Raw genomic sequence first — 21,837 nt, 5'->3', positions numbered from 1 at the left:
TCACAACCAACAGAGCATCTCCCACCGGCTGCAGTACAAAACAAGTCCAAGGCTTCCCTAACATAGATGAGAGTCTGAGGAGTGGTGTCCCAAAAAACAGCAGTATCATCCAACGACTCACACTCTAGGAGTTCTTCATTATGTCTCTAGGAAATTCTCAGTCCAAAAATATAAGCTTGAGATCTAAGGAAGATCCTCATAGCTTTTGCCGCAAACAGAAAAAGAAAAGGGAGAAGAGGGCATTCTTGATGGACTGATCTAGAAATCTGAAATCTCACTTCCTTGATTCCTCTGATAGGCACCTGGCCATGGGCTGATCTGCTCAAAGAGGACAATCCTCTAATCCATGGATATGAGAATCCAAAACGAAGAAGAGTGCTCTCGAGAAAATCCCAATCTAACCTATCACAAGCTTTTTCAAAGTCCAAGAGTAGGATGGCTAGCTTTTGGCTGCTATGCATAGCCCCAATGTGAAGTCTCCTAAAAGACGAAGATATTATCAAAATTGATAATGCCATGCACAAATGTTGTCTGCATGTCGAATGGGATACGAGAGAAAGGGTTGCAAACATAGACTAATTGCTTTTGCCAGAATTTTATAAAAGGTGCCCAAAAGGGTGATAGGCCTCCATTGTGACACCAAATTTACCAAATTTCTACAAGCCCCATTTGGAATGAGATGGATGAGACCCTCCGTAAGTGAGTCAGGCCCTGTATGATTGAGGTAATGTCATCCCCAATCTCATCCCAAAAGGCAATGAAAAAGGATGGTGAAAGACCATATGAATCCATGCATTGGCGTTTATGAAGAGCATGAAGTGCAATCTTGAATTCCACATTGGTGAAAGGTGCATCTAGCAAGATTGTCATATCTGGGTTCACAAGGTGAAATATGCTGCCAAATACAAGACCTGGCATCATCTCTGCAAGGTGTACCTTAACCTTGATCTGCTGGAAGAAGGGAGGCATAAAATTCAGTAGTTATACGCATGATGGCATCATGATTTGTCTGTGATATGAGAGTCAATAAGTTGTGAGACACTCTCTCTACTATGTCTCGGGCCATGAATAGAGAAGAAATACTTATTGACTCTACCACTCATCTGAATCCAAAAGGACTCTCGTACATGAAAGCCATACTCTGCTCTGTGATCTAACAATGTCTGCTGATGAGGCCTTGTTGGCATCATGGCACTCTTGGATCCAAGCATATATAGGCCGTTTTTCTCTCCCCTCTGTAGGGATGCCAATTGTTGGTAAAGACCAATCTCCTATTTGAGAATCTCATGCCTTCTGGTATCGCGATTGATTGATAGAATTCACTAATACGAGAGAGGGCTATTACCACATGTGCAGGGATGAGCCTGCATTTGAGACACCCAAATCTGCAAAAACTGTGTTAGTGAGGTTCTTCTCTGCATAGAAGACATCCGAATTTCTGATAATGGCAGAGCAACCTCTTAGAGATCATCAGAACTATTGGAAAATGGTCTAAAGTAGAAACCTTGAAAACAATGCATATTGAACCACCTTTATTCAAAGCCCAAGCAATGTGTGCATGAATGGGCATCTGAGGTCTCTTGTCTGACCATAAGAATTGAAGTGCTTGTGATGGAGTGTGAAAGGCATCATCCAATCAAACACTCTGCCACTAAATTGAAACAAGAAGGTACCTAGGTTGCTCTCTCCAAAGAGTGAATGCCTCCTTCTCTACCTCCCTTCTTGTCTGAAGGCACCTCCACCATTTTGAAGTCACCTCCAATAAGCCATGTATCTACAATGGGGGCCTAGGGAGAAGTTCCTTTTAAAAAAGGACACGGTTCCCTCGATTATTAGGGGCATATATGTTGAGAAGATCGGCTTTACGTCCCCCAATCGAAAGAATGACCCACTGAGCTTTGGAAGGAGAAATGATACCATGTCCAACTATCAGGTGGAGAATAGAATCTGAAACTGCAATGCAAGTCCATCCCTAGTGCCCAAAGCAGGTGACCAAAACGTATGGCCTGAAAGCATTTTATTTGACTTTGCACAGTCTCTGGGCATCCAGCTTGTGTTCTTGAATAAAGAGGATGTCAATAGAATCCCAATAACATCTGGATGAAGCTGAGTACAAATAATCTGTCTGCGGCAGCTATGTGGCACACCACCAAGGCTCTATATGTTCCAACTAACAATCCTCATGCATGGGGGGAAGTGGCATGGAACACCTTACCGGACCTAGTGGTGGAAACAAATCTCTCTAAGGGGGAAGACCACTTGCTCGAAGAGTGAGGGAAAGCACCAAGTGGAGGAAAATCCATGGGGGAAAGAACTCGTCCACTTAAGGAGGAAGACACCCTATCAAAAGGAATACCAATCACTACCTTAATTAAGGTGGAGGGCACAAAATTTTTCTTAGGATAGTCCGCTATGTTAGCCAAGGCCGAAAAAGAGTTTCTGATGAACAGGCCTGGTGTTGGGGTAAAAACTCCTCTGTCGAAGCTGGAGATATGGTATGCACAACCCCTCTTTGCTTGATCCATGAGGGGGGACATAGACGAAGAATGGGGCTACTCGGAAGAACCATGATTACGAAGAATTGCAGAGGCTCCAAGACCGAAGACTGTATCACCAACAATAACAGTGAGGAGTTGCAAGGAGGAGTTGCAAGTCGGATTCATGGATGGAGATGCAACCGGAGCAGTGGGAGGAGCTGTAATTGGGGCAACATACGGAGTAGTGTCTTAAGCTAAGCAAGGGGTAGCCTTAGGTCTAGCCTTTGGTCGCAGCCTAAAGAGAATCAAAAGTCACTAGTCACAACTAGAACAAGAATTTCCGAAGCCTCGCCGTTGTTGGCTTCGGGATTAGTGAGAGCTCCTCCTGATTTGCAGGTGATGGAGGAGCATGGGAACCCAGTGGGAGACCACGGGTGCAACGGCCTTGGTCGTGCATCACATGTCAGAACTAAAGGCGATGCTATCGGCGCTGGAGAAGCACTGTGTCGAGGATGAGGAGCTGTACTGGAAGGCTTCTTAGGCCTCTTCTTTTTGCATGGGCAATCCTTTCCAAAATGCCCAAAGGTCCTACAAATCCTACCTTGGTCTTGTCTATCCTCGATCACGACTCTCAACCAAAAGAAAGAATCATTTGGGCGTTGGAGCATGATATGATCATTGGATATATTAGAGTCGTCAATGACAACCCAAGCTCGGGGAACCACATTTGATGTGATCACCTTTGCTGCTAAATAGGGTCAATTTGGGAGGGGGGATCTTTGTGACCACTTTGAAGGAAGCTCCAATTGAGGCAAGGAACCGATGATACACTAGAGGAAGGCTGGCGGCACCGACATGAAGGGGTGAGCCTCTGAGTGGGCATCAACACCCATGAAGAATGCAAAAAGAGACGTAATCATTCCGATACCTATACATAAAGAGAAATCCTTGGAGTCATGGAGAGGATGGGGGCTAGTGATGCTATAATGGTCATCTAGAAACTGACAATGATGTCAAGTCTACGGGGGTGGGTTGGTGATGTATGATGTTGTGGTGTCATAAAGCATGTGATGGAGCTTTGACGGCTATAGGTATGTGTCCTTTGCTGTGGTCTCCTAGCTATGGCCTTGTGGTGGTTGGCAAGCAAGTGCCACTGTCACTTGCGTTGGTTGTGCCCCCGATCTAGTAAGCATGGAGGGAAGGTCTCGTAGTTTGATCTGTGCCTCAACCTATTGACAAGTCTGCCATGTCTCTTACTTGGGTCCTCGGATCCGCTGTCTCCTTGAGTCTTGCTAGTCAGTGCTGTCTAGTTGGAAGAAGTCAGCCATCATGCTCTCACATGTAGCATGCAACGGTTATCTGATCGTGTAATTCACAGCAAGACCTTCTTTAAACCTTTGGCGAGGAATGAGCGTTGTTTACCATAGAGAGAGAAAGGAGATGAGGGTAGAGAGAGAGTAGATTCGACAACCGATTGGGTCCCTGTACCCATTGAGGGCCCTCTCTCCCAATCAGGGGAGAGTTTGCTTGATACTTGGAGAACTGAGAAATACAAAGAACACTCTTCGAGAGAGCACGGAATGCGCTTTTGAATAGCTCACTGTGCACACGTATAGTAGACCCAAGGACTTGAGAGGCAATGCCGACCAATACCGAGACCTTGATGCTGTCCACACTGACGATGTAGGACACTTCTGCAAGGCAAGGAAGAGGCTTGTGCTGTCTACCGGAATGCAGGGTTACTGCGTGAGTGAGAGAGTGAAAACTAGAAGTGATAGAGCCTATGAGAGAACTGAGAGATGACTGAAATATAGAGCTGAGAGTGAGCTGTGTCAACTGTAAAAGAGAGCTGAGAAAGCTGAGGAAACAGTGTCCAAACCTCTCTCTGTTTGCTGGTCCAAACCTCCGACTGTTGTGCTGCGTGGTCACCTTCAGATCAGGCTGAACTGATGGCCAAGGGACTGAGGCTAGAGCAGGGCCAGATCTGAGGATCTCAGGGGCTGCACAGGAGGCTGAAGTGGAGCTGTAGGAGGACTGAAGGCAGGAGCAAATTGAATGAGAAAAGAAGGCAGCCAAGGGGCCCTTTTATAGGGCTGGACTGAGCCAACCCAGTCTGTAAACAGACTGACTCTGTTTTACAGACTGGTTGGCCTACAACCAGCCTATAAAAGGCCCTCCCTGGCTCATTTGCTAGGGGAGTTTTTGGGCAGCCTTTGCAGGCTGCCTTCCCTGCTTACCTGTCTAGCCTTTGGGGACCCTAAAGGGACTCCTAGCCTAGGCTAAGAGCTAAACTATAAGATGGAAACACTTAACCTACTGTTCTCCAGTGGGTACTAGTGAACAAGAACTGACTACTGACTTGACTTAAGGCTGAGAGACTGACCTACGTAGCTTGTGCCTGACTGTGTCCCTGGACAAGGGCTCACAAAGAGGTCACAGCATACGACAAAATCTCCTATCGGGGAACTATAATGCACTTGTCGATGTAGCTAGTGTGTCACCTAGCACCCAAGTGCAAGGGTGCATGTGACATTCTCTCTCTCTTAACTTGGCGGTAGGTTCATTGCTTTCAAGTAGTCCGCCAATATTTGGGGAAACTTTGGAAAAAATCTTCGTCCAACCACACTGCTTCATGGGTACCTCGAGCACGGAACTTGGTGTAAAACTCTTGGATCTTGCATCTTGACCCACGCTTGAATTTATGAAGAAGGATTTGTTCTGGCTGCAAAATTTCGGCTTCATGAAGAACTTTAGGTTGTTGCTCGTCGGAAATCTCTGAAAGAGGAGGTCCAAAATATGGCGTCAACCAAGCTACATGGAACATGTTGTGCATAGTCCAATTGTCTGGTAGGCGTAACTTCATTGAGACATCGTTGATCTTTTGAATAATAGGGAATGGTCCGAAGCTCCTGAAGGACAGCTTAGGGCATCGCTTGCCCACCTGCTTCAATAGTTGCTTGATAATGCGTAAATACACCCATTGACCCTCTTTATACTGGACATCTCGTCTGGATTTATTAGCTTGGCATGTATACGATGCTTGAGCTTTGGCGATGCGGCTTTTCACGGACTTCGTAATCTCTGACATGGATTCGGTGGTTTTGTTGGCTTCACGAGATGGAGACACCATCTGGGTGAGGAGTGAGGTAAATCGCCATCCAAACGCCGCTTCATAAGGTGTGCGACCAATGCTCGAAGAATAAGTATCGTTCAGAATGGCCTGCACAAGCGAAAGAAACTGCTCCCACTTTCCGTGAGCATCATGACAAGATGATTTCAAAATATCCAATGTCATACCATTATACTTTTTCATCTCGTCGTTCGATTGCGGATGGAAAGCGCTGGACTTCTGCAGCTTAGTACCAAAATTATCAAACAAGGCTCGCCAAAAAGTTAGATGTAAACTTGGAGTCTCTGTCGGATGTTTTGGTCTTTGGCAACCCTCCAATGCGAAACTAATACTTGATAAACATCTTCAACACTGGTCGTTTGTTTGCAGGGAATTAGCATACAATATTCACTAAAGCGACAAACAATAGTAAGACATTGAGTATTGCACGTATCTGCGGATGCTGGAAGTGGTCCCACGAAATCCATACCTATGTCTTGGAAAGAACCGTCGGGGATTGGCAATGGCATAAGTAAGCTTGCCGCTTTCTTGTGGGAAGCCTTGACCTTTTGGCATATTTGACAATTCTGCACATAGCCATATACGTCCTTCTGCATCTTTGGCCACTAGAAATAGCGCTCTAATTGCTCCAAAGTCCCGTTGATACCTCTGTGACCACCGGTAAGGGCGTCATGGGCATCATGAAGAAGCAACTGTCGTTTGTCTTTGAGTATACATAACCTTTTTTTTATAGAAAAGCCAACTGTCCTTTAATGAGTAATGGCCTAGAGCAAGCGTCGTGGCTAATTGGAACTGTGTGCCAAACTCTGCTGACTCCGCGTACTGTGTCTTCATGCTATCAAGATCCTTTCTTTTGATTTCGAGCACAGTGGCCTTCTCAATGGTCTGGATGGAACCTTTTCGATTGAGAGCGTCTGCAACGGGGTTGTTTTTGCCGGGAATGTACTCGATCATTCCCTCAAACTATTGGAATATTTGACTCCACCGTTGCTGCCGATCACTTCGTTGCGTACTAGGCATTGTCTGAAGCCACTTAAGGGCTTGGTGATCTGTCTTCATCATGAAGGTCCGTGTGTATAGGAAAGGCTTCGAATGTTTTAATGCTTGGATGACACCGAGGAGCTCTTTATCATATATTGAATAGTTTTTCTCGGCATCGTTAAGCTTTCTGCTGTAGTATGCCACGGGCCTATCTTCTTGTTGTAAAACTGTCCCTATGGCGACATTGCTAGCGTCTATGATTACCAGAAATGGATCATCCCAAGAGGCGATCTTCATAACTGGTGCTGTCATGGTCAACCGTTGCAAGTCGTGGAAGGCTTGCAAAGCTTTGCCTGTGACTTGAACTTTTTGTTTGCGTATCGTTACCCCCTTGAGTAAATCTCTAAGAGGGGCTGCATATGTTGAGAAACCCTCCATGTGCGAGTTGTATGCTTGACACAAACGCACAAAGGATCGGATCTCCTGGGCCGTCGTGGGACAGCCCAACTTGTGATAGCTTGGATCCTCTCAGGGTCCAATCGAATCCCTTGAGCAGTAATGATGTAGCCCAAATACTGAATTTCTAGCAATCCGAATTCACTTTTCTTTGCGTTGAGATATAGCTGGTTATCACGTAATAACTGTAGGGCACATCGCACATCTTGAATATGTTGCTCGGTTGTCATGGAAAAGATAAGGATATCATCGAGAAAGATGACTAGGCACTTCCCAATATACTCTGTAAATACTTTGGACATCATCTTGTTGAATGTTGGTGGTGCATTCTTCAGACCAAAGGGCATGACGATGAACTTGTAATGAGCTTGCTCAATTCGGAAAGCTGTCTTTGGGATGTCAGCTTCAAAAATCCGGACTTGATGATAGCCACTCTTAAGGTCAATCTTTGAAAAAAATCTTGCACCATTGAATCTTTCAAGATGTACTCGATGCGGGGCATAGGAAACTTGTTGCTTACCGTAAGCTTATTGAGTGCTCTGTAGTCGACACATAGTCGTGCAAACTTATCTTTCTTTGCCACAAATAGAATGGGTGCAGCAAAAGGCGAAGAAGAAGGTCTAATAAACCCTGCGCGCAGTAATTGAGACAATTGTTTCTCTAACTCCCCCTCCATAGACTTTGAAAGTCGATAAGGAAACTTACTTGGAGGTATCGAGTCCGGAAGGAGATCGATGCAATGGTCTTCGGGTCGGTTGGGAGGTAGTTGGGGTGGCAGATTGTCCCGGAGCATGATGTCTTTGAACTCTTGGAGGAGATCCACCATTGCTTGCCCCATCGGAGGAGTGGCTTGAACTGCAGTGATCTGGTACTGGACATAGACAAGTGCACACATGGCACCCTTGTGGGTGGCGCGATGTGCTTGAATATGAGAGATTAATGGAATCCCTAGTATGCTCTGATCACCGCGTAACTTCCACAATCGTGAAGGTGTCCTATCGCCAATCAGACGTCGGAACATGCTCACGGAACCACTGAATCCCGAGAATCATGTCGCACCCCACGAAAGGAGTCAATATAAAATCCTGCGTAAACATGGCCTTCTGAACTGAAAAAGTGAACTGGATGGCCTTATGCGTGATGTGCGCAAGCTGGGCGTGAACCCGTCCACTGCAAGCTCGTGAGGCACCAAGGTGCACCTCATTGTCTTGGCAAGTTGAGGGGAGATGGCATCTTCTGAACTCCCATATCGAACAGGACAATAAACAGATGCCCGTTAGCTGTGCGGTACGCTCGAATGAGTGCCTTCTTTTGATCTGAGAAGTCGCCCTCCTTCTTACCTTGAAAGACCACCGTGGGAACGGTGTTCAAAGCAGGGAAGACGGCATTCGTAGCTGAGGATGGAGGCGGAGCTGGAAGAGCCAATACATTAGTGATGGATGAAGTAGGTGCTTTCGCAGCCCTTTCGGCAAGCCACTTTGGACAATCCTTCTTGCCATGCCCAACGATGTGGTGGCAATGAAAGCAACGATGTTCTTGGTGGTACCGCTTCTGCTCGTTGGGTTGTAGATAGCCTCCCGTAATACTCGCTTTAGCTTTCTCATCCGGAGTCATCTTTGGCTTGGACTCCTTCTTTTGACCAGAAGCCTCGCCGTCTTTCTTTTGGAAATGGTTGTCCTTCTTTTGATCCTTACCTGTTGTGTTGTTTGACTGCTGCGGGACTTTGGAATCTTTCTACACCTGCTTGGGCTTTCCCCAATTCAGCATCATCTCTTGATTTTGTGCGAGAGTCAGTGCCCGCTTGTAATCCGGCAGGTCGAAGTTCTGAATGGTAAAACGTATGTTCGTGTCCAATCCTCGGATGAATTGCTTCATCTTGGCGCTCTCTGTCACGCCCAACTGTTGCGCCAGTGTGATGACCTTATTACTGTATGTCAACACAAGCAAACCATTCTGGGAGAGATGAGTGAACTCATCCTCCAGGTTAAGCATATATTGGGGTGGGAGAAAACGGGCTTTGAGATCGGCCACAAACGTTGTCCAAACGAAATTTGTCTTAAACGTTTTTGGGTCAGTATGCTTACTAGCCCAATGCTGCCACCAAGTCACCGCCTCACCTGTAAGATGAGGGGCTGCAAGATGGACTTTATCTTGCTCATCTTGAATCCGCACTAACGGAAAATGAGCTACAAACTGATGAATAAATTGCAAAATTGTTGAATAGTCACACTTACCATCATACTTAACAAAATTTGGAGTGGACCGAGTGAGTGGTGTTACCTTTGTCGATGGTGAAGCTGTGGTGGAGACGGCCGTTGCGCTCAAACTTGCTTGCATAGCGGCTAACATTTGTTTGTGTTGGAGAAGCATCACCTCTCGGTCTAGCTTTTGTTGCCTCTTTGCCTGGGCGAGCTGTGCGCGTCGCAGTGCCTCCTCATTTTTGCGTTCCTCACGCATCAACATGAGCAGTTTTTCAAAATCTGTGGTTTCTCTTTCTTCCAGTGGCTTTTTTGCTTCTTTTTTCTCCAGACGTTGTTTTGTCTGGTCCAGCTGTCTTCTGCTTTCTTCCAGCTGGAATGAATGTTCTTTGAGTTGTTGCAGCAGCAGGACTCGATTCTGCTCTAGAAGGTTAGCCATCACTTCTTGAGCATTTGGCGGAAGCGTATCTTGTTGGTAGTCTTTCTCCTCTTCAAAGTCTTCGTGGTTGAAATCTTTTCTTGACCCTTCCATGGCGTTTGATTGTGTGTCCTTTTCGGATCTTAGCACAACCATACACTCGCGGTAGTCAAGCTGGATACAGACCGAAGCTCTGATACCAATGTAGCATGCAACGGTTATGTGATCGTGTAATTCACAACAAGACCTTCTTTAAACCTTTAGCGAGGAATGAGCGTTATTTACCATAGAGAGAGAAAGGAGATGAGGGTAGAGAGAGAGAGAGTAGAGTCAACAATCGATTGGGTCCCTGTACAGATTGAGGGCCCCCTCCCCCAATTAGGGGAGAATTTGCTTTATACTTGGAGAACTGAGAAATACAAAGAACACTCTTCGAGAGAGTACGGAACACGCTTTTGAATAGCTCACTGTGCACACGTATAGCAGACCCAAGGACTTGAGAGGCAATGCCGACCAATACCGAGACCTTGATGCTGTCCACACTGACGATGTAGGACACTTCTGCAAGGCAAGGAAGAGGCTTGTGCTGTCTACCGGAATGCAGGGTTACTGCGTGAGTGAGAGAGTGAAAACTAGAAGTGATAGAGCCTATGAGAGAACTGAGAGATGACTGAAATATAGAGCTGAGAGTGAGCTGTGTAAACTGTAAAAGAGAGCTGAGAAAGCTGAGGAAACAGTGTCCAAACCTCTCTCCGTTTGCTGGTCCAAACCTCCGACTGTTGTGCTGCGTGGTCACCTTCAGATCAGGCTGAACTGATGGCCAAGGGACTGAGGCTAGAGCAGGGCCAGATCTGAGGATCTCAGGGGCTGCATAGGAGGTTGAAGTGGAGCTGTAGGAGGACTGAAGGCAGGAGCAAACTAAATGAGAAAACAGGGCAGCCAAGGGGCCCTTTTGTAGGGCTGGACTGAGCCAACCCAGTCTGTAAACAGACCGACTCAGTCCGTTTTACAGACTGGTTGGCCTACAACCAGCCTATAAAAAGCCCTCCTTGGCTCATTTGCCAGGGGAGTTTTTGGGCAGCCTTTGCAGGCTGCCTTCCCTGCTTACCTGTCCAGCCTTTGGGGACCCTAAAGGGACTCCTAACCTAGGCTAAGACCTAAACTATAAGATGGAAACACTTAACCTACTGTTCTCCAGTGGGTACTAAGAACTAACTACTGAATTGACCAAAGGCTGAGCACTGTTGCATCCGTACGAGTACGGTCGTTTTTTCCGTACGGATTCCGTACGGCCATACGTACGGATTTTCGTACGTGACTTTTTTTGGGGTGAAAAAATCGGGATGCGTACCTTATATTATTGCTTGGCTGCTATGTTCGAATCCGTACGACATCCTTGTGAAGGCTCCCGAATCCCAAGAAAGGCCGTACGTATGAATTTCCAATCACGATAATCGATTCACTGTTTGCCATCGACCGACTCTCTGCCTGCAGGCTGCACACCGACCATTGCTGCCTCAAGAGCCTATTTAGGCTGACGTTTGCCCTCTATTTAGGCAAGCTGCAGCCCTTTGCCCTCTTCTTCAGCACCTTGCTGCCGTCTTCTTCAGTCCCGACGCCCGAGTCCCCTCAGCCCTTCACTCTTCTTCAGTTTGCCCTCTTCTTCAGCACCTTGCTGCCCTCTATTTAGACAGCCCTTTGCCCTCTTCTACTTGCTTTGAAGGTGAGTGGTCACCGTACAGTTGCAGCCCGCAGCTTGCCTCTACGCTCTACCTGCTCCAAGTGTCAAGGTAAATGCAATGGCTGCTTTTTTTTCCTGTTTTGCAGCAAGTGCTCTCTCTTTAGTTGATGCCATCTAACAGGGCAGCCTCCAAGGACTTCAAGCCCTCTTTGGAAATTGTTCCTTTGCCCAATGCCTTATTTGCCCTCTTTTGCAAATTTGCAGCTTGCAGATCTACAAATGGGAAGACAAAAAGGATCAGAATGGGAATTTGTAGAGGCCTTAAAGCCTTTGGGGAAGGGCCAATTCACTTGTAAATGTAAATATTGCCCTCATTCATGGGATGGAGGACCGACCCGTATAAGGGCACATTTTCTTGGGCTCACAGGCTTGGGGGTTGACAAGTGTACCGCTCCTCCTGAAAATGTGAAAGATACTTGTCGAAGATTGCAGGCAAAGGTGGCCCTAAAAACTGTTGCAAAACAGCTTGTTGAAGATGTGGCTGATTTGGGAGATGCCTCAGTGAGTGGTACTGCAAGTGGAAATGCATCTGGCAGTGCATATGAGCCAAAGCAGAAGAAGTTGAAGATGTCAAAGGGAACCTTGGAAAAGGCATGGGAGTCACAAGCACGGAAGGATGCATACATTGCTCTCCGTCGTTTTTTCTTGCAGAGGATATTCCTCATTGGAAGGTGAGGAGCCCTTATTTTTTAGAGATGGTTCGTGCCATTAGCCAGGTTGGGCCTACCTTCAAGCCTCCATCCTACAATGTTTTGCGCACAACGGAGCTAACTAATGAAGCAGTATGCATAGATCAAGAGATGCTACAGTTTCGGGATAAGTGGAAAAAATATGGCTGCACCATAACTTGTGATGGTTGGTCTGACAGTCGACGCCGGCCTATAATCAATATTATGGTCTCATGCATATTTGGTTCAGCCTTCTTGAAGTCCGTGGACACAATTGGGCAGTATAAGTCAGGGGAGTACATCTTTGGGATACTGAAAGATGCCATTCTTGATGTTGGGGCTGAAAATGTGGTGCAGGTGTGTATGGACTATGCATCTAACTGTGTGCGGGCAGGAGAATTGGTGGAGGAAGAGTGGCCTCACATTTTCTATACTAGATGCACATGCCATTGCCTTGACCTCTTGTTTGAGGACATTGGAAAGCTTCCATGGGTGAAGCCAGTGTTGGTACATGCTAACATGATTGTGACATTTGTTACCCGGAAACACACCGTGTTAGCAATGTATAGAAAATTCAGCAAGAAGGAATTGGTGAAGCCAGCACAAACACGGTTTGCTTACATGTTTATCATGTTAGCAAACTTGTTGGATGAGAGGGTATACAATGGATTGCGTCGCATGGTTGTCAGTGATGAGTATTGCAAGAAGAAGGTGTCACGCACTGTGAAAGCACAACAGGTGTCTTCTATTATATTGGGTGCTTCATTTTGGCAAGATGTAAGACTCATTGTGAAGCTTTGTGCACCTATTTTGAAGATCCTTCGCCTGGCTGATAGGGAAGGGGCTACCATGGGACTTGTATATGAACTCATTGATCGGATGGTCGAGAAGATGGCAACTATTGATGGGATTGAATCCTCAAAGCTGGCTGATGTTAGAGCCTTATGTGTTGATAGGTGGAATATGATGCATTCTCCATTGCATGCGGCAGCGTTTGTTCTCCATCCTATTTGGAGAGAGAAAAATCCAGATAGTGACAAGGAGGTGCACGATAGGTGGATGGATGCCATAGAGCGGTACACCAAGTATGATGTTGACAGCCAAGGCACCTTATGTGATGAGTTGGATATTTACAAATCCAAGTCAGGCACATTTGCTCGTGCGATTGCAAAGGATGAAAAGAGAATGCACCAAGGGGTGAAATGGTGGGAGACATTTGGGGCTCACACACCAAATTTACAGCGGTTAGCTCTTCGAGTGCTCTCGCAAGGCACATGTGCTTCTCCTTGTGAGAGGAATTGGAGCACATTCTCTCTTATCCATACTAAAAGAAGGAATAGGCTGCTTCCAAAGAATACCGAGAAATTAGTATACATCCATACTAATTTGCATCTCATTTCCAAAATCAAGGAAAGGGGATTTGAGAAGATAGAAGTGACCCTAGAAATGATCAACAAGGAGAAGGATGATGATAGGCTGCTAGGAGGCAAGTAGATACAGAGGGAGAAGACATTGCAGCCCCTATTGTTACACTTACAGGAACGATGGATGTTGCTGCAGCTTCAAGCAGCTCTAGTCTTTTGGAGTTCCATGGCGAGGCAGATGAGGATGATAGTGATGAGGAGGAGGAGGAGGATGAGGAGGGTGCAGGCATTGATGCAGATGATGATGAGGATGAGGATGAGCAAGAGGATGAGAATGAAGATGCAGCTTGAGGCTGTGGCACACTGGCAGCCTTTTCTTTATGATGTTTTGCCTTTCATGTTTTGGTGTAGTTACTAATACGGTGTACCTACTTCCTTTGAAGTTTGATCATGATGTTTTGGACCTTTTGGTGTAGTATTGATTATTGATCTATGATCTATGATTCCATCTATGATGTATCAAAATCTAGAATCCAGATGACTACGGTCTCTGGAGGCTGGAGTCTTTCATGAATGAAGAATCACGATTCACGACTCATGACTCATGACTCATGAGTGACGACTTTAAAGTTAATACAATTATACAAGTTTCAAGTTTCAGTTTAATGCCTCTATGTCAATTTAATGTGTACAATGATCAATGAAAATTTTTGGATAAAACTAGGGTCACGTATGTTTCAGCCCCAAGGGTTGAACCATACTCCAATCATGCTTCCGTACTCGTATGACGTATGCGTATGGTAACGTATGGAAAAAACTATGAGGCTGAGAGACTGACCTACGTAGCTTGTGCCTGACTGAGGGCTCACAAAGGGGTCACAGCATACGACAAAATCTCCTATCGGGGAACTATAATGCACTTGTCGATGTAGGCACTGTGTCACCTAGCACCCAAGTGCAGGGATGCATGTGACATCAGAAGAGTTTAGATGTATTCTTTGATCTTGCCTATGTGTCTCCTGAGTAAATGCTCCTTGTGCCGGATGGCCTCATGGATGAAAGTCGCAAGGCATCTTTGATATGGGTAGGCCAAGAAATTGAATAAGGTTCTAAAACTTTCTTTGAAGAGGCAATGCTAGTGACGTTTGATCTCAACACGAAACTGCTTGCCACGATCGATATCTTCAAGGAGTTGGAAAGATGGATCCATGTGTATCCTGGTGGATCAATGAAGCCGTCTATTGAGATTTTGTTTGTAAAATCACGGGGTGAATGTATGTAATTGTAAGAGATCCTCTCGAATAACCAAGTTCATCTCGTGGTGGGACAGAGGGGGCGTCAATGTTGTGTTGGAAGGGGGGTAATTTGTCTATGTGGAGCCTTAAGACTCTTAAACTACTTGCATGATCGTGCATACAAGTACCTCCGGTCACCCTCATTTGCCAAAGACGTGGATGAGGATAACGCTAAGCACGGTAGGCTATGTGGTCCCGTAGTGTAGGATCCATACTCCTTAATGTGGTAGAGTTATGTGATAACTTGGAATGCAGCATCGAGTGTTAGTGGGGATGCTCTGTACTGAGGTAGGACTATCTGATGTGGGATTGAATGCTTATTGCAGATCATTTGTGAAAGCATGAGAACCTGAAGCCTCTTGATTGAGCTGAACCTGTCTCTAATAGGTTTGGCCGGCTGCCATACATACTTGCTAGGCAGACCAAAGAGTCAAATAGGAGAGTCTTGGTTTGGGGATCCTGGAAATGAGAGTGAAAGTGTTGCCGCTCAAATCTAGCACGTGTAGTGTATCCCTTGCTTAGTTGGGCTTGCAATGCAGGTCGCATCGTGAAGATCAGGCCATAGAAAAGAATTCCCAAGTATGTATATTGCAACCCATCTAGTGTTAAGTGTTGTTTGAGCATGGTTACTCGGGATGTATTGAAGATCATGACCTTGGTTTTACCAAGGTTGACTTTCAAGTCATGTATTGAAGATCATGGCTTTGGTTTTACCAAGGTTGACGTTCAAGTCATGTGTCTTGCAAAAAGTATGGAGTGCATCCAAGTGTCACTGAAGCCTCTCTCTTGAGGAGCGTAGGACCACATCATCTGTGTCTAGGAGAATCTGGAGCATTGATCCGGCTAGAGGGCAGCGAGCCCCCCCTAGTGTCCCAATGAAAGTCTCGATCTCGTCTATATAGAGGCCAAACAATGTTTGTGATAGTGGACAACCTTGTTTGACCCCAATAGTACTCATAATCTCCTTTGTCCACCTTGCACCTGCTTGGATCCTACTCCAGACTTTTTCGTGAAGTGCCATGGCTGCTTTAGTGATCTCCTGATCATTCCCTTGCTCATGCAAATGTCTGAATGAGCTGAGCTCATCATTGTGTCAAAAGCTTTGTGAAAATCCACAAAGCCACCATAAACCCTCTGTCTCCATGCCTTGGCCTTCTCAATAATCCCTCTGAGTGTGTGTATGTGATCCATGGTTTGGTAATCTCTTCGAAAACTCGCTTTTCCCACAGATTTGAGTCCCTAAAGCTTTGCGAATACCTTTGTGTGGAGCACTGATGCATAGCTCTCGGACATGACATATCCAATAATAACGGTCATTTTGTTTTTTGGGCTCATGGGATCCCTTGCCTTTTGAAAGGGAGTGATGGTGTTAAGGGTAATACTTAGTAGTCTTTTGGGATTACTTGCTTCAGTATCTTCTCTTTATTGTGGATTCTTTAAGGTACAGAAGAGTGATATATTCCATTCAAAACAAATCATACAACAGGTGGGAGAGAAAGTACTCTATCCCTAGCCTCAACAATGTGGCAAAAAAGCCATGGTGGTGGATAAAATCTCAAAAGGGGTCAAATGAAAAAACAAGGAGCAGTCCCATGTCCTCATGAAGGATATAAGTCTCCCACGAGTTGCCATTAGATTTGCGGAGTGTCAAGGACTTGAGTAGCGAGACAGGCCGGTTTTAGGCGTGATCATGGGACCATGGACCACATTCTCGTGCTGGTATCATCAAGGAGGCGAGGGCATGGAAGTAGAGGGTTTACTGTTGCTTTGTGGATTTCCGCAAGGCATTTGACACGGTTTTGAGAGCTCGCCTCATACGACACCTACAGGATTTGAGGGCTGTCATGGCAGTTTATGAGCAAGTTTCAGGTAGAGTTCAGAATGGATCTGGATGGACAGACGAGATCATGAGCGGTATCGGTGTCAAACAAGGGTGTCCATTATTACCTACCTTGTTTGGCCTCTACATTGACGAGCTCAAGATAGTGATGCAGACACAATGGGGTAGGTTGCTCTCTCGCGGGCACGTTGATCCGGATATTGCTTTATGCAAATGACGTGGCTCTCTTGTCTTCCTCAGCAGAGGGGCTCTAGAGACACCTTGACGCACTACAGTCCTTTTGTGAGTCTCATGATTTGAAGGTCAACTTGGGTAAAACCAAGGTTATGATGTTCAATACATCTCAAGCCGTCATGCGCCAAAAGCAGTTTGCATTTGATGGGTCCCTTGTTGAGGTAGTTTCATCACACACTTATCTTGGGGTTGTCTTTTTTGGACCCATCTTCACTATGAGACCCGCGATGCATGCACGCCTGAGTAGAGGATATGCTTCATTGGCTAGACTAGAGAGGCAGTGCTTCCGCTCTCACTTTTAGGATCCACGAACTAAAGGGTTGCTTTTTGACTCCTTGTTCCGCCCAGCAAGGATGTGTGGCAGTCCATGTTGGAGGCCAGACTTATCGGATACAAAGTGAGTCAGGGTGGAGCGGTTATAGGTTTTCATGTTATCACGGATGATCCGTGGTAAGCCATCTGTTGCTTACCAGATCATTTGGGTGGAGTTTGGGTCACCTCCATTATAGCTAGATGTTGCATTTCTGGGCATCACATATCTGTACCGAGTCAGGGAGTATGGGGATTATACCTCTGGGCATAGTAGGATACCATGGCTAGCACTGTCCTCTTGTATTGCACTTGCAGCAGGAGGAGACAAGAGGTGCTGGTATGCATGCATAGAGAGAGTTTGAGGGACTAGGGCTTCACATGGACAGACTACCTCCATTCTAGTACATCATGGATGCTCTGTTCTCTCTCCTTCTATCACACGACGTCAACCAGGTTATCCATGAGGATCTACTACAGCTACACACATTTCGGTCTTGGTTGGGCCCGAGTGATCTTCTAGTGAAGCTGGGCTTCTACAGAGATCACTTCTTACATATCACAATGGAGGATTTCATTGATCCACTAGGATACACGCAGATTCACCTACCCCACTCGCTGAGGATCTCTCTTGGGCAGTTTTGGGTCTCTTCACGCAGACTTCGTATCGAGAGCGGCAGAGCAGAGCGGTTGCCGAGGGAGAGGTGCATATGCACACTGTGTGACATGCAGGAGGTTGAGACAGAGGAGCATTTCATCTTCATGTGTCCTGTTTACTATGAGATCTGAGGGCATTTCTACTGCCTCTTCAGAGATTTTGGTCCATTTCCTCTCCTACCCAGACCACAGGTGTTTGGCTGGTTTCATTCATGAGATGCTTAGGCACCGTGAGAGGATACTCCGAGCACGGAGACGAGCAGACTTCTTCCTCGACTGATACCTCTCAGAGCTCTATCACGGAGTTCTTTCAGACAGATCACATAGACCCCTACGAGACGAGACCTTGACATGACCGTGACCCGGAGCCTGTGACCTGATAGCTCAGATAGAGGGTTGACACACAGATCATACTTGGGGACATCCCCTCCTTGTTTCGAGTCGGAGCCCGACCGACGGGGGTCATAGTGGCTCTGGTTAGACGTAAAGCTACGACTAGGAGATGTTCCAGGACTGCACCCTTGAGGGGCCAACAACGCTCTATTGCTAACCTCATGCCTCCACTGCCTCATCCATCCTGATGTCCTGTTGCTGCTGCTGATGATGATGATGATGCTGAGATTGATATATAGTCGAGTATTGACATGACTGTGTTGTACTATGTTGTACTTATGACTTAGTACTGCCATTTTGCATTTTTTGCATTTTACATTGGTGTGGATGCTCGTTTAGTAGCTCCACTACCACAACTCATTGTATCAGGTTTTTTCACAGTCTCATAGACCCATCGGTCTTTTAAAGACTTTAATAAGCTTCCTTTCTTTCTTTCTCTCCATAGCCTACCCGCACAAACCCCCCCCCCCCCCCCCCCCTTCTCTCTCTCTCTCCACCATGTTCCTTCAGGTGGTTATTTTGAGATGCACTTTACATCACAAGAGCAAGTGTTGTCACTGCCGAGGAAGAGCCTTTTACAGAATCACTATATTGTCAGCTTGGCTTGGTTCCTAACTGCGGCAGATATGCCATTCACTCATCGATTCAACTTGTAGATCAGATTGGATACATCCCTTCTTTTAACTTTATTCCTTCAACAAGACAGTCATAATAGAAGAGGATTGAAAAAGCTCTCTCCTTTTATTTACTTCAGGGAAAAAAATCATGATGCTTGCTTTCACTGCTCTGAATGTTCTTACTTTAAACGTTTCTGGTGTTCTGTTTAGGAAAGGTTAGAGACACCTACGCCTTAGGTAGTCAATTTGATAAGCATGGGTGACAAGAATGAAGTAGAGGATGGGAAATATCAATGCTTGTCCATAGCCAACGATCTTCACATTGTCGAATTGTCTTTAAGCAGAGATGAAAGACCAGGAGATATTTCCTGTTTCTTGTTGTGCAACTCATGGTAACAACTGTGTTCTTCTGTTTCTACAGTCATAAATGATACTATATGTGAAGAGCGTCTATGGACGATGAAAGAGAGAGGTGATCAAAACTTTTACATGTGTGAAATTGGGAAGGATTTTATCATTGATGCCACTTTCAAAGGAAATCCCTCTCGTTTTGTCAATCACAGCTGTGATCCCAACTGCAAGCTCGAAAAGTGGTTTGTTCCTCCTCTCACAGTTATAATTTATTATTGGACACAGCATTATGCCTTGCCATGAAAGTATTTGACTTGTTCTATTTTGTTACAAAAGCTGTAGTCTGAATTACATGGTCAGGAAATTGAGATTGACAATCTACCACCCTTGAAGAAATACTTTATCGCTCTGCTAATTTCTTAACGCAAGCTTGAATGGATGTAATAATTGCATTATCAGAATGGGAAACATTCTATTTGTATATTGATATGCAACAAATCTTGTTGTTGTCAATGTCACTATTTGGCCAAGGAGGGTTGATGGGGAGATCAGAGTAGGCATCTTTGCTCTGCGAGACATCAAAGCTGGGGAAGTTTTAACATATGACTACAGGTAAAACTGGTTTGACTAATTAAACGAAGAGAAGCAAGCCGCTGTCACCATTGTCTTCCATACACAGAATTGCAATTAATTAACTACTTGTGGACTTCTGTTGCAAACAGGTTTGTACAGTTTGGACCCAATGTAAGGTGCCTTTGTGGCGCATCAAACTGCCGTGGTAATCTTGGAGAGTCGTTTTCAAATAATAAAGGCAGAACTTCCTCCCTCGGTTTGCCCACATGGGGTGAGAAGCAAAAGAGGAGTCATTAGATGAATAATCCTTATTAAAACAGCCTTATTGGCAAATTCATTACCATGATCAGGCCTTCAAAATTATAATACCAGTTTGATAGGTAAGATGAACTTACATAGCCCGTTTATGGGTGCTAAGGGTGGATTCGTATACATGTACTTGTTTTGACATAGGTAGCTACACCGTTTTGTCTTGAATTCACATTGTTTGCATTATTACTTAATAAACACACGCTCACCCTCAGTGTTTGTATGTTGAGCGGTATAACTTGACCTCATGTGGAACTTTTTGTTTAACAGGACTATTCCAGGCTTCCAATAGGCCTTGCAATCAAAAGCTTGGAGGAAGTATATCCGTGTTGAGAGACCTCGTGATTTTCTCCCATCTCTTTTACAAGGATTCCTTAAGGTAGATGCTGGCAATCTGTGGTTTAGATTTCATGGTCTTTCATGAGCTAAGGAGGTTCCTGGTCCTTTTTTGGGTCCAGTCTGAAGTAGTTTTTTCCAACGCTTCTGTCTGGATTCACCTTGGGCCTTGGCAATTTGTATACGGTTTGACTAAGGCTGTGTTTTAAAACTTTAATGGCCTCGCTTGGAAACCCTCACACACGTTTGTCAAATGTGGTGTCTCATCAATAGGTTATGTCATAAACCTGTTTTGGTGCATCTTGTAAAGCCAGTTCTTGCAGTAAAGAAGCCCACCTTTAGGGGGTTAACATTCAGATGGGCCATATCTTTGTTAGGCCTTGTGAAATCAATGAGAAAATGGTGAATTTGCTACAAATAAAGGTGGTTAACATTCAGATGGCCTATATCTTCTGTTAGAGGCCTTGCGAGATCGATGAGAAATTGGTGAATTTGCTTCACATCACAGAAGTCAGTTTCTGCTTTTCTTTTGGTAGAAAAAAATACTCATTTATGTTTGAACAGCGAGTAAAACATGGGTGGAATTTGAGTACCTAGTGGCCAATTAGCCTATTGATGGTTGATCTTTTGCAAGTTTCTCTCTCCTTTCAGTTTTGCAAAAAAGTTCCTCTAAGCGGCTTGCCCTTCTAATTCAATCTTTATTCTCTTCTCTGCCACATGGTTATCTACTTTTTATTATATGCACGGATACTTTCCTCACACCGCCACTTTCTCTTATTTGCCTGCCCTGTTTCTCCCACCACTTGTTTCTCTCCTTGCGTCCTCCATTTCCAACTGCCTGTCCCTCTCAAGCCTCTTGTCTCACCTAGATCGGACATTTGGTGACTTTTATACATGAGGCTGTACAACATAGAGAGCAGCTGCTCATTGCACATAGACGAGATCAGGATGCTCAATTAGATTCCACCCAGAGTGTGATCACTGAGTTTTTATAATTAGATAGCATGGACCAACATGCCCCATGGATATAGTGTAGCTGAGGGACGAGGCAAGAGATATGAAATGCCTGTCAGCATGCCGATGCACAGATTAGGCTCTGGGGGTCTTGCTTCCAAGTTCACCAGAGGCACGACCGGCATATGTGACAGTCGGACTTGTCTAATGTATGGCCATGGCTAGGAGACCACAAACGGACCACGAGTATAGACTGCCATCAGCGCTCTATCATGGGCTTTATGCCATTGCAACCCTGTGCACTACCAGAGTCTCTCGTGGACTTGGCATACAGAGGACTACGACAGTGATGCCACACCACAATTCCCATTCTCTCATGGGCTGAGAGTTCTATTTTATGTTGTACTTGTGTTGGGTGCAGATGCCCCTTTCGAGGCTCCACTCATTTAGCTCACTGTATTTGATTTTTTCAGTCTCTTCTAGTGTTGTTGATAACATCATGGGATCCCCTTCCTTTGCCTCTTGTATTACTGGCT

At 45.5% G+C, this 21,837-nt stretch overlaps 1 protein-coding gene and 1 pseudogene across 1 annotated transcript in view; both read left to right on the top strand.

The window, feature by feature from the left end:
- LOC147890820 (uncharacterized) overlaps nucleotides 1–20,773 on the top strand; it is a 98,044-nt gene extending 77,271 nt beyond the window's left edge. The window contains exons 11-14 of the mRNA XM_087389707.1: nucleotides 19,200–19,371; nucleotides 19,661–19,741; nucleotides 19,852–20,082; nucleotides 20,282–20,773. Coding sequence (XP_087245833.1) covers nucleotides 19,200–19,371; nucleotides 19,661–19,741; nucleotides 19,852–19,999 — 401 coding nt within the window. The 3' untranslated portion in view covers nucleotides 20,000–20,082; nucleotides 20,282–20,773. The remainder of the gene's footprint in view (nucleotides 1–19,199; nucleotides 19,372–19,660; nucleotides 19,742–19,851; nucleotides 20,083–20,281) is intronic.
- Nucleotides 11,606–13,848, top strand: LOC147890821 (uncharacterized; annotated as a pseudogene).
- Nucleotides 20,774–21,837: the final 1,064 nt, after the last annotated feature.

Source organism: Dipteris shenzhenensis, chromosome 18 (assembly GCF_047967505.1).
Source record: "Dipteris shenzhenensis isolate YYH24624 ecotype China chromosome 18, Dip_SZ_1.0, whole genome shotgun sequence".
Taxonomy (NCBI): Eukaryota; Viridiplantae; Streptophyta; class Polypodiopsida; order Gleicheniales; family Dipteridaceae; genus Dipteris; species Dipteris shenzhenensis.
Note: the sequence above shows the minus strand (reverse complement) of the source record. Positions and strands in the feature narration are given on the sequence as shown.